Genomic DNA, 13,842 nt, shown 5'->3' on the forward strand with positions numbered 1-13,842 from the left:
TTCTCTCTTATGTACTCTTTTATGTACTCTCTTATGTACTCCCTTATGTACTCTCTTATGTACACTTTTATGTACTCTCTTATGTACTCTTTTATGTACTCTCTTATGTACTCTCGTATGTACTCTCTTATGTACTCTCTTATTTACTCTTTTATGTACTGTCTTATGTACTCTCGTATGTACTCTCTTATGTACTCTCTTATTTACTCTCTTATGTACTCTTTTATGTACTCTCTTATGTACTCTTTTATGTACTCTTTTATGTACTCTCTTATTTACTCTCTTATGTACTCTTTTATGTTCTCTCTTATGTAGTCTCTTATCTATTCTCTTATGTACTCTCTTATGTACTATTCTATGTACTCTCTTATGTACTTTCGTATGTACTCTCTTATGTACTCTCTTATGTACTCTTTTATGTACTCTCTTATGTACTCTCTTATTTACTCTCTTATGTACTCTTTTATGTTCTCTCTTATGTACTCTCTTATCTATTCTCTTATGTACTCTTTTATGTACTCTCTTATGTACTCTCCTATCTATTCTCTTATGTACTCTTTTATGTACTCTCTTATGTACTCTCTTATCTATTCTCTTATGGACTCTCTTATGTACTCTCGTATGTACTCTCTTATGTACTCTCGTATGTACTCTCTTATGTACTCTCTTATGTACTATTTTATGTTCTCTCTTATGTACTCTCTTATGTACTCTTTTATGTACTCTCTTATGTACTCTCCTATCTATTCTCTTATGTACTCTCTTATGTACTCTCTTATCTATTCTCTTATGGACTCTCTTATGTACTCTCGTATGTACTCTCTTATGTACTCTCGTATGTACTCTCTTATGTACTCTTTTATGTTCTCTCTTATGTACTCTCTTATCTATTCTCTTATGTATTCTCTTATGTACTCTTTTATGTACTTCTCTTATGTTCTCTCTTATGTACTACTCTTATGAACTCCCTTATCAACTGGTTTCAACACTAGAAACATAAATAAATTAACCGCATCTAACTATCGGTAACAAAAAGTGATCATTTTTTTTTTACTGTTTTACATGTCGGTGGGTACACCCTAAAACTATACCTATTTTCACTGAATGGAAGCATTGTAATAGTTTTTGTTCTCTCTTTTTTAACACATTTTTGTCGCTGCTTGAGTAGAAGGTATGGGTAAGGTGTGTACTAGCCAACATAATTATATATTTAATCGTTTTTTACACTTTGACGCCAGGTCAGTGGTAACAGTTTTATAGGAAAATCGTACTTATTACTATTTAGTTAAGGTGCATGACAGTTACCACTGATGTGCAGTCTTCCGTACATGACAAAGTACTATGACACTTACATTTTTTTTTTATTGGGAAAAAACTATGCTGTAACTATTTTTGTATCACAATCGTAAATAACAGACTTTCCTACTAAGCCGCTAATTTATAATATCATCAATATTAATAAATTTTGAACTTTGAGTTGTTTTAGTGACTGAACAAAACATACGTACACGTGTGCTGGGCTTTCAGAAATACTATCATGGGTGTAAAAAAGTTATGCGTCATAAAACATTTTCTGTCCTCATATTGGGTGCATGCATACATACAGATTTACTATACAAGGTGTTGATTTGCATTTGTGCCATAGTTCAGGAGGAGGACATACAATACGTAAATAATCGATTGGAATTACAGTAGATGGGAAATAACTAATATGCACTGCTTTTTTTGTCATTGTAATGTCGTGGTATTTCCGAAGTAATCCAATTTTATGAATGAAATTTATGAGTGATCGTTGCGTATGCTTTATGTTTGCGTTTGTGTGAGGGTGCAGCACGGTTTTAACGCCAGTAACATACGCGCCAAGTTTCAATAAGGCTAGATGACATTTACGGAATTCCGAAAAAAAAATTAAAGAAAAAAAATTACGTACCAATTTTTTTATTGATTTGGATCGAGAATCATTAGCATAATTACCTCCTTGAATATGGCACGGATGCAAATCAACAGCTTGTAGAAGGTCAACAATATTATTACTTTTACCGTTACCGCTGATGGATATGATAATGCCCTAAAAGCCAATTATCGGCCCAGGCGGCTATTCTCATATAAGGAAATCAGACAACTGCGCAGGACATATAACGCACAAGCATTTGCGCAGACACAAGTGCACTCACTGTTCCTTCACTCTCATAACCCGATGGGACGGCAGTCCGACACGACCGGAGAGAGATCAGGCGCAGGACCGACCTTAACGTGTTCTCCGATGCACAGTATTTGAGAAGGTGTTGGTTTGAGCAGCATGTAACCTGTCTTAGCTCTTTTGGTCAAGCCGTGCTTTAACTCAATTAAAACCCAAACAAACTATCGGCTGACTAAAAGTTTGCAGTGTGCAATAGGAGTACCTATCCTCTAATTGCGTCATTTTTAATGAGCGACGTATAGCTTCGTCATGATGGTAATTTTTTAACGCAAACGTGACGACTTTCTTATCAACGAAAATAATTTTTCGTAAATCTATCTCAGTAATTGCAATGTAAATACCGTAATTACAATGACTCATGTTATAGTGACATTCCAATATTAAAATCTAAGATTAACCCTACTATTAATATAAACGTAAAAGTGATGCAGCAGTATAATATTTAAAAGTGATTGTTTTTGCTGAAATTTCATCATCTGCCTAGACAGCAATATAAATAGAGAATACGAATAATTGTAGTTGGTTTCCAGTCTAACCGGACCGATTGCCTATCTGACATCCCCAACCCATTTTATCCAGGATACACTATACTGTTAAGACAGCTTGTCAGACTTTCAGCTTCTAACTACTTGTAACGAAGGCCAACGATGTTTAAATGACAGCCGGGACCTACAGTTTATCGTGACCTCAAAAACACGATCATTGGTGTCCAAGATATACTTAGAAAGTACCTACATAAAAACTAAGAAAAGTTGCATTGGACCTCAAATCGAACACATACTTGAGTGGTTGGCTTTTTACTCACTAAGCCATTACGACTGATAAATAGGTACCAACGACACCTTAAAAAAGTTTTGAGCAAAATTGAACTTTTGTAACATGCCTTCCATGCGTTACTCATCCGCAGCTTCTTTCAAATCTGTGAAGAGATTTACACGTTTATTGCATGAAATAAAACTAGATACGCAAGACGGGTTCTGTTTACGTAATATTGTGTGTATTGTAGTGTGTGTACTATGGTATTATGATTTGTGGTAGTGTTAAGAATTAATACAACAATGCTACATACTGGAAGGAAGATGGTACTTTTACATTTTGAAAAAGACTGTAATAGGTTCTTTTACTAATCAAAACGTTTTTTTTTTTGCTTTTTAGTGTTATCAGAAGCCGGTTTAATTTTTCTTGTTAAAAATTTTCTATGACCTCAATATATCATGACAAGGTGTGCTCGCATTGTGTAGTAATTTTGTAATTAAAAATTGTTTTAGCACAATGGCATGAAACTACATATTAGCATACTTATACGAGTTATATACCACATATTAGGTACATACGATACCTTTTCAACACCATAACATTTCATACATTATCTAGCTAACTAAACAATGAGAATATGAGCAACTAACTGCATGTAACACGGGCGGACCCGCGTGCTTCGCTAGTGCACACCGACTGAAAGGCAATTACAACACGTAGGAGCTTCACCAGAGAACTTCGATAATGGCCCCTACTAATTGGGAACTTTATAGAGATAGATAATACCGGTTTTAAAGTGTTTTTTCTTTTTCAGAACATCTATTACAGCCACTGGCGTAAGGATGCGTCTACCAGGTGCATGCACCTGTAGCTGTAGCTACATGTAGCTGGAGCATGTTAACGCACGCAACAGAGCACGCGGGTGGGTATCTTGCTTTGGTACATGCGCGAGTCGGAAGATCCGTCTTTTAAACATGCGCTTACTGCTTACACCATGTAGACACACCCTAAGTATCCGTACCAGTGAGTTATATATACTGGCATTATAACACAATTTTCAACAATTTCTAAGTAATGTAATAATGTAAATAAATAATTTCTTGTAACTAATTTATTTTTTAAGTCATAATTATAATATATAAATATCTATATTGGAATTTGTCTAATAGAATTAAATTAAATAGTATTATTTTTGGAAATATTGTAATACAATTATTTAGTTTTAAGTTAATTTGCTGCGCCCCAACAGGGTAATGCATACCTAGGCTAAGGATGCATCTGTATACATTTTGCAAAAATAAATAAAAAATAAATAAATAATCTTCCATCTAAGTAATTGTCCCAATAGAGACGATGTATCAAAGATGTTAATGCTCAATGTAGTGACTTTTACATTTATGGAAAAACCAGTACATTCACGTGATTGAAAATTTTAAAAGATGTATAGAAGCCTTTTGAGTATGTGGGCATTCTTTGTTTTAAAATCTTTTTTGTGAGGTACTATCATCTCCATATGAATCTCGACAACATGTTCTTCTCTCCATCGAGCACCTATAGCATAGCGTTGTATATAATTTTTCAACAAGTCCTAACTAATTAGAACTCCACGGCTCGCGGCGCCGGCCAATTATTCTTAGGTTAAACCTAAAGGCAAGATGCCGATAACTTGGAAGAAATTCCAGCATTTTTTTTATCTCCTCCCATTGAGGTACGCTCAGCTCTTAAATTAGTTTTAGCACTCTGCTGAGTTTTTTTTATTTTTAGATTTTATTTCTAAGAAGAAGTGGAATGAAATCTTGGCGTGTTTATTTTGCAGCTTGTGAATGAATGGTAGGAGTATTTCTGTCTAGGTATATCATCATAATCATCATCATCATCATCATTGGCCACAGAGCATCTTGGTGAGATGATTGTGGTATAAGTATTGACAAAAGATTAAAGTGACATAGGTCATTACGGTACATCACTGATGTTTTATAATATCACTAGCGTTGTCAAACGAGCTTCAGCTGAATTTTTCCCCGCAACCGATTAAAACCAGGGTCCAGACTGACTACCAAACAATTAAATCGGTTCAGTAGTTTTGACGTGTGTGTGACATACTAAACTGACAGATAGACAAACAGTTAGAGCCACATTTATATTTAACATCAGTAAAGATACATTCAGCATTACTACAAAAACTTAAACATCTGTTGAACACTTGTCTAAAAAAAAAAAATCTGATTATAACATTGAAATAAGGTCCGTTTTGCAGCCGCACTTTTTTAGACAAGTGTTCAACAGATGTTTAAGTTTGTATACTAAGGGCCATAATATTTAAAGACATAAAAAAGCCGTGTGAAATTCCACTACCCTACACACAGATCTTCGGAATAATTTACCAAAAAGTGCTGTCCAACGTTGCTATCTATGTACTCTTCAAATACGCATATAAAATTCACCTCACACGCTCGGTTTCTTGACAATTCGCTACAGTCAACGCGACGTAAAACATATGAAAGTTTCATGTACGTTCGCAGTGTTTGCGATCCTTTCAGGCCAGCAAACAAACCACAGGCTTATTTGAGAAAAACTTCTAGATCTGCTATCGATTCGAAAAGAGTGTTGTGGAGTAGTTTGATTTTATTGCTGAGTTTTATTTTATATATAAACGTGCGATTTTAAATCTAGACTTTATTGTTGTAAAGATGAATGAATAATGAATAATGTCGGGACACACGGGCGGTTAGCCCCATGGTAAGTTATTAACTGATATTATACTACATATATGTAGCTACAACATATTGATAAATACTTAATGTAACACCCAAACCGCGGCCAACAAGCATGCTCATCACACAAATGTCGACCGAACCGGGAATCGAACCCGGGACCTCAGGTTCGGAAGTCCGGCATGGTGACCATTGCGCCATCGAGGTCGCCATAATTGAAGAAGAAGAGATTGTTCATTTGTTTTTTTTTACGTGTTAGTGTAAGAAACTACTGGTCCAATTTAATTGCTGACTTTTATGTACAAACGTGCTATTTTAAATCTATGCTTTGTTGTATAAAGCTGCAGAGATTGTGCGTTTGTTTCTTTAAATACTATATTCTCAGGAACTGCAGGTCCGATTTGAAAAATAGTCTTTAGTGCAAAATAGCACATTTATCAGGAAAGGTTACTCGATATCCCGGCGCACGGAGTAGACCGCTGGAGGAAGTAGGGGATAAAATATTTTACACATCAATATTAACCGTTAATGTAATTCAAATATAAACAATAATGATTTGAAAACCGTTATCCATGAAGAATCGATTTTATATATCGTTAATACGAAGCCGCCATAATGAAACAACCAGATTGATTATTTCCTACGAGTAATATTTTAGTTGATAATCGAAATGTACGCGGGTGTAACGCTGCTTGCAATTTCAGTGAGTGAAATTTTAATTTTTTGTGTTAGTTTTATGGTTCTTTTATCAGCAGTTTTCATTGTGATTGTGAAAACAGTTACGCGATAAACCAGTTTACCTTAATAAACGAAAAGTAAAGGGATGGTTCGAAATTCAAAATTATCATCATTATTACCGACCACCGCTAAACATAGTTCTACCCCAATGAAAATCAACCATCCCGGTCATGGACAGCCCTCGTTTGAGCAAACGTAGTATAAGAGATCCTATTGCGAGGTGGTCCGACGATTTGAAGATGGTGACGGGCAGTAGATGGATACGGGATTCAAAATCATTAGCGACTTATTAAATTACCTCTTGATCTTCACTTTTTCCTTTTATCTGATAATACAACCATTCGCCACGACCAATCACGATACATACATCTAGGTTCCAGCGGTATGTATAAGTCTGCAACTCCGTCGTCGCCTAGCCTCAATCCTATGATTGAAAAATCCCTCTCGGATTAAACCAAATAGGTCTTTTACGACCTATAAACTACTAGTTTTTTAAGGACGCAGATGAAGCCACGGCACAACTGCATGAAAATTCGTTTTCACCTAAAGACTGTTTCTTATTTAATTACAGTTCACTGTTTTGTTTCAGTTACTAACATTTGTAGATTCAAAAATTTTGGATGAGGATATGCTTTTGTACTGGAGAAAAAGTAAGTTTATTCTTTTCACAAATATTGCAATTTCGCTGACAATTCACAAAGGTTCGCACGCAGTTTGTTACTGTTTGCTAAAACGAGTAGACCAAAAGAAACATTTCTGTGTGTCACAATGCCGCACACCGGTGAATTTTCGCCAATAAATTGGAGATAGACGAAATACCAAGGTCATGACATCTTAACCCTAAAGATAAATAATACTTTACCCTCACTCTAGAATACTCATCATCTGCCTAGCCTTTTCCGAGCGACTCCCTATCTGGCCTCCACAACCGAATAATCCGGTTACAATGATCAAAGATGTCTAAATGACAGGGACCCACCAATTTATCGTACCTAAAACAGGGAGAAACTCATGATGATCCCTTAGAACACAAACTGTTCGTAGTGCCGGAGTACTTTACTACTTATTTCTAAGTACAAAATAAAATGGTCCAAATATACAATAGTACTTGCAGTGAGTGCAGTGTGAATACAGTCGTAAGTAATGCGAAAGGCCAAATGCAGTCTAAAGTGGGGTAATCGTGTGTCTGACCTCGGATTATACAAAAAGTGGATATGTTAGAGAATATTTGTAAAACTTCATATTGCATATAAAATAATATCAAAAACCTACAGAGATTTCAGGACCCTTTATTTATATTTCGCTTTAAGGAAATTTATTAAGTATGGCTATATGCTACTTTTTATCTAGGTGCGCAGAGTAGTTCCTACAGAACACAGGTGAAACCGCAAAAATTAGCCTACTGAGATCAGAATAGCCATCAGGAGTATCAGTTTTGTTATTTTTATATTTCTCTGTAATTATGACGAATGCCATATCTCCCATGTTTTCTCTTATGTAACACACAGTAAAAGTGAGGTCCAAGTTTATTGTTTATCTTAACACTTGCATGCATGTGTACTTGCTAATGCATTTCAGTGCATACAAGTTACATGAAATATGACATCACGATATATAATATCGTTCTTGGCAATCCTTTGAAAATCTTATACTGTTGTAAACTGCAAAACAAGTTTTCGTGTCCTTAATATTTATATTCTATGCACTAATCTGAAAAGAAGTAGTGCAATTTCTAAATTTATTTCAGTGTCATTAAAGCCAATTATCGAGGAAGGCATTTTAGAAGATATTCCCACGGGTCTGTACCTCACGAAATATTAGCCGGAATTCATTACACGTCTCTTCTAGACTAGAACAACCCAAATTACCAACATTACTCCTATTTTAATGTGACCTAAAATATATGTTCTCATTTTAATATTTACAGGTGATTCATCCAAATGCCAGCCATTCACCACCTACATGATAAGCTGCAACAAATGTGTCTGCAGCGCTGACGGAACACCATTCTGCACCAGAATGGCTTGCTTCAAGGAACCCAGGTTTTTATTGGGTAATGAATCTTTCTATATTTTTTTCTATCGATGATGTAATAAGAGGTGTAGGTAAGGTACGCACGGTGTCTCGGATCCTCTCTCGCATCATCGTCATCTCCCACAGAGATCATTTGAGCGTTAATCACCATGCTTGCTCAATGCGGATTGGGATTTCAGACTATTATAGAGTCCAGGTTTCCGAGAGAAAAATTTTCGTCACCTTTTAATCAGCCATTGGTATACAAAATACAGTTATAAAGTACACACAAACTTTTAAAAATTGCATTGCCTGACCTGGAATCGAAGACATGCACTCTTACTTGAGGTTGGTTCTTTACGCACTAGGCCACCACGGCTTTTCAAGTTTGTAGTGCGTGCATACTAATAGCGAAGTGCCTATTTGAATAAACGTTAAAAAAATCTCAATCGCAAAATATTGGTGAGAACTATAAAACAATTATCGGTAAGAGCAATAATTATTAGGTACTTTTGAATGAATCATGATTGTATATTTGCAGAATGACATGTATGTTTGGTGATATTTTATGCAGACATCAACATGAATAAAACGTTTAATCCGTACACTTATCAATGGCAGTCACCATGATTTTCAATTTTTCCAATTAATCTTTTTACTTACCTACAATAATTATACTGCCATGTTGCACAACTGTTGTTAAGAATTTGCAATAGCGGCCTAACATTGAAATATTGAAATACAGTAATTTATGAGATAAGCGCGTTCAAACAAACAAGTGAGCTTTATAATATTAATATAGATTTTAATGTAATATTAACTTACAGATTTTTTCAGATGAATCTAAAAGGATCACCCCAGTAGATACACCTGACCAGACCATTGATTCCGACGATATTTCTTCATCAGTATAATAAATATACATCAATAAATACGTATCAATAATATTATTTCTGAATAAACTATTTTACTATTAATTTTTAGTTTATTTTTCGTGCACCTCCCGAGAGAACTAGAATAGATATAACTGATAATTTAAATAACAGCCTTTTTATCGTCCCACTGCTGGGCACAGGCCGCTTCTCACTCAGAGAAGGATTGAGCGTTAATCAGCCGATAATTATACCTTATCAAAGAATTCTACTGAATATCAGACACTTCACAAACCTTGCTTTTTCACATGGTTTCATCCGCTTCCTGAAGAAACTACTTTACCAAGTCTGTCGCCCCTAAACCCGTGGGGTTGAAAATGGGGGGCAGAAAATGACGTTATTCTTCCTTCCTCTGCACCCGGTACACCTTCTGCGGCCGGTGACGGGAGTAGCGATCCCCTTCTCCCGATCTGCAGCTTTCTTCTGCGACATCACTGCACTTCTGTAATTTATAGCCAAATTAATTACATAGCATCAGTATTAGAACTGTTTATTTTAATAAAGCTGTCAACAGCTTTTGGTCGTTTTATAAACTTTATCATTCACAAAATAGTATACGTTATTATGCGACAAAATAAATGGAAAGGGAAATATTTAAACATTCAGTAACGTAACATACGAGTCAGCGGAGTTATAATTACGCATTAGGAAGGTTAACTTGCAATACTCGGAATCAGCACTCTGTTATAAGGGCAAGGTGAACGTGTGTTCTGCGGTGTCCTCCCGCAATAGACGCAGCGGTGGCACCGAGCGTCCGGCTCCCTGTCTATGCGGCACAGGAACTTGCCAAAGCAGCCATGCCCCGACAGCACCTACCTCACCCTGAACAACTACTACCTGAACAACAGAGAGCCGTCCTTACTCCCAAACCAGTCGTCGACTACTAACCGGATCGCCCCCACGGCAGCGAAGGAATCACATCCTGAACAAGATATAAGTTAGGTATTTGCAAGCTCATGTAACCTAGCGTAGTGGAACAATCAAGTTTTTCATGATGACCGTACATTTCTTACAATGAATACCACTATTTATGAAGGACTACTTTGATAGACTATTAATTGATATATATTATATCTTAAGTGATAATGATAAGCCAGAAGATAGTATTAAGCCTACACTGTCAAAATGACATCAATTTTAATTAAATACTAATTAATATTACATATAAGTATATCTGAGAGTTAGTTTGTTACGTTTTCACACAAAAACTATCTAATTTGGATAGGCACACAGATAAATGATTCTTTGGAAACGGAGATAGGCTACTTTGAATACTGATGCGGGACGTTATTCCTTCCCCCTAATCCCGTTTTGAGTAAACATATCATTAATTTTTGGGCTGACCGAAATAGCTTTGTATGCCAATTAAACCGAAGACGGGTGATATCACTGATATCATAGCATAATGACGGTATTTTTAATTGAAACGATCTACAGAGAGATACCTCATCGTGACATTTTTGATATATCGTAATTGTGATAGAAGATCAAGTGACCAGTGAGTCACTGGGCATTTTGACTAATTATATTAACTAGCGGTTTTAACTACCATGACATTTTTGACCTATTAGGCCCAAAGTTTTTTTTTTTATTGGTATTCACATCTGCCATAATCCATACCTATGTAATAACGGTCTTAAGGCTTTAGCAGTACCTCAATGTCACAAAAGTATTATATTTTTTTGTTTCGCCATGTCTAAGAATTTTTTCATAGTTTCATAAAATATGATAGAGAAAAGCTTAACTTTTCAAGAACTACGATCTTATAAGATAAGAACCAAAAAATTGCAAGGCAACACGGTAGTGTCCCGATTATAATCAGTAGTAGGCAATTAACTGCTGTTCTATCAAAAATAATAATAACATTCCTAGCCACGGTGTTATCACTGCGATAAACAAACCGTGACAAGACAGTATATATACTTTAAAGGCCCAAGGTAAAGGTTTCCATCATGGCACCATTTAATTTTGAGGGTGATATTCAAAATATTAATGAACGTCAGCTTGAGTTTATCAACAGTGCGATCGAAAAACTAGGATATAAGAACAGCAAAGTGACGTTTAATGCTGTTGGAACGGCAGGTGACAATTATGCGGCAAATGTTAAAAGAATCACTGTAGAAGGAGAAAATGGCAATTTGAACATAATTGCCAAAATAGCACCGTCGTCGGAGAGCCTACGGGAAAACTTTCACAGTGCATTGTTATTCAATAATGAGATTTTTGTGTACTCGAAAGTCATACCAAAGTTCATCCAACTACAAAAGCAAGCGGCTGTGCCAGCAGATGAACAAGTTAAATTTCCAAAATGTTACGGAACATTTGACGAAGCACCCAATGAAATTATACTACTGGAAGATATCAGGGTTCAAGGGTATATTATGCTGGATCGATTCATACCCCTCACAGACTACGTTGTGAAAGGTGTTTTGAAAAGTTTAGCAACGTGGCATTCACTATCCTATGTCTTAAAAAATAAAGAACCTGAAACGTTCAATTATTTCAAAGACAATTTGGTCGACTTATGGTCAATTCTAGCCGAAGACAAGGAGAATAATGAATCGGCAGTTGCTTTTATAACTCAAGTTGAAAACATGGCCTTGGGTGTTCTAGCTGATGAACCAGAGTACCAAAATATTATAAAAGGCAAATTAATTTCTTCAGTAGACAGAGCTGCAAAATTGAAGAAAGATGAAAATGGGAATAGATTTTCAGTTATTCAACATGGCGATACTTGGACCAACAACATTATGTTCAAGTTTCAGGTAAGTAAATATTTCTAGACTTTCTATTTTCATAAATTGTTGTACACCTTTAAGTGATTATATAGAAGATTTCCGTTATTTTTGACCACTAGAAAGCCTCAAAATTTCTCTTATGTATAAAAGCAAACAACTGCCACAATGAAAAGGAATGTGTAATATTATAGCATATAATTTAATAGCTTCGGTAAAAATGGGAATCAAAGAAAGTACAAAAAGATTAAAAGATTTATGGCTTTATCTGAAATGAGCTTTAAATCGGTCTGTTGCTAATGAATCTTTCTGTTGTTTTCAGGAGGACACATTGAAGGAATCTATGTTAATAGATTACCAGATCGCAAGGAACACGAGCCCAGTCGCTGATCTCCTGTACTTCTTCTTCAACTGCACTCACCATTATGCTAGAGTAGAATACTTCAATGAATGGTTGGACTACTATCACTCGCAATTAGACAATTCATTATCCAACTATGGTCTTAAAGCAAACTACGTTTACCCCAGAGATCAGTTAGATGCTGATTTGAAGAGGTATGGTAAATTTGCTTTAGGCAACGCTATACTGACAAACAGTATGATAAATTTGAAACCTGAAGAAGCCACTAAAGTTAAAGCACAGATGGATTCGGGTGATATTGCTAATGTTGATGCAGTAGGCAGTATGGATAGCGCATCTTTACTTGTGTATAAGCGAAAGCTTATTGGTATTGCGTTGAGTTTTGAACAATTCGGTTTATTGTAATTGCTATTTAAAGGACTATAATTATTATTTATGAAACTATGTTACTCAATTAACCAGTGTTGCCTCAGGAACAAATAAGTGATCCAATATCGACGAAAGCAAAAGAACCAGACATCCTTATTTGGATTTTGAAATTCTTCTTCTTCTTAGCGTTTATCCCGTCTTGTGACGGAGTCCGCTTTCCGTATCTTCTTCTTCCACTTCGCTCTATCCTGGACATCTTCCTATTCGAGTTCGCAGCTTATCATATATTTCTTTACGACACTCAACCACCGCAGTTTTGGCCTGCCTCTGCGCCTTTGACCGGGTATATCGAGATTGAGTGTCGCATTGCCGATGTACTCAGGTGGCCTCCTTTTAACATGTCCGTACCATCGCAGCCGTTTTTCTTGCAGTTTGTCGGCGACATCGCGTACTCCAAGGCTACCGCGTACGTACTCGTTACGGATCTTATCGAGCCTCGTTACTCCGCACTTGAATTTTGAAATTCAAGTGCGGATTTTGAAATTAATAAAAAAAAAATAATTAATTATGCTTTAGTTCTTGCTACACATTCCACAATATTTTATTATGCGAATAAATGATGACTTTGCAAACCAAAATATGATTAGAGATAATGATTATGATACGGATGTAACTACTGATTAACTAGCGATGTTACTTTTATTTTAATGTTCATATTTATATCTAGGTAAGGTAGTTATATTTATGACTTAGTTATAAGAAATAAAATACAGTGTTATAATTATGATACATACTTTAATTAAATTAAAGAATAAATATGAAAATATTTACAACGTGAATATTATTTCTTGTCCACTTAAAGCTCTCTCTCTACGTCTTAAAATATCTTAGAATTAATTTATCTGCAATTTTGAAGGGAATTGCAGCTTTGAGCTGGAGAAGGACCTAGGACTTATATCCCTTTTTGAATTGCAGCTTTGAGCTGGAGAAGGACCTAGGACTTATATCCCTTTTTGAATTGCAG

General features: G+C 35.7%; 1 protein-coding gene across 1 annotated transcript; it reads left to right on the forward strand.

Annotated features, from left to right (window-relative positions):
• The first annotated feature begins 11,301 nt into the window (after positions 1-11,301).
• LOC124635869 lies at positions 11,302-13,648 on the forward strand. Its single transcript, XM_047171821.1, has 2 exons — positions 11,302-12,118; positions 12,411-13,648. Exons 1-2 carry the CDS (start codon positions 11,306-11,308, stop codon positions 12,852-12,854), a joined length of 1,257 nt encoding a protein of 418 aa, XP_047027777.1. The 5' UTR covers positions 11,302-11,305; the 3' UTR covers positions 12,855-13,648.
• The last annotated feature ends 194 nt before the right edge of the window (positions 13,649-13,842 follow it).

This window comes from Helicoverpa zea, chromosome 13 (assembly GCF_022581195.2).
Source record: "Helicoverpa zea isolate HzStark_Cry1AcR chromosome 13, ilHelZeax1.1, whole genome shotgun sequence".
Classification (NCBI taxonomy): Eukaryota; Metazoa; Arthropoda; class Insecta; order Lepidoptera; family Noctuidae; genus Helicoverpa; species Helicoverpa zea.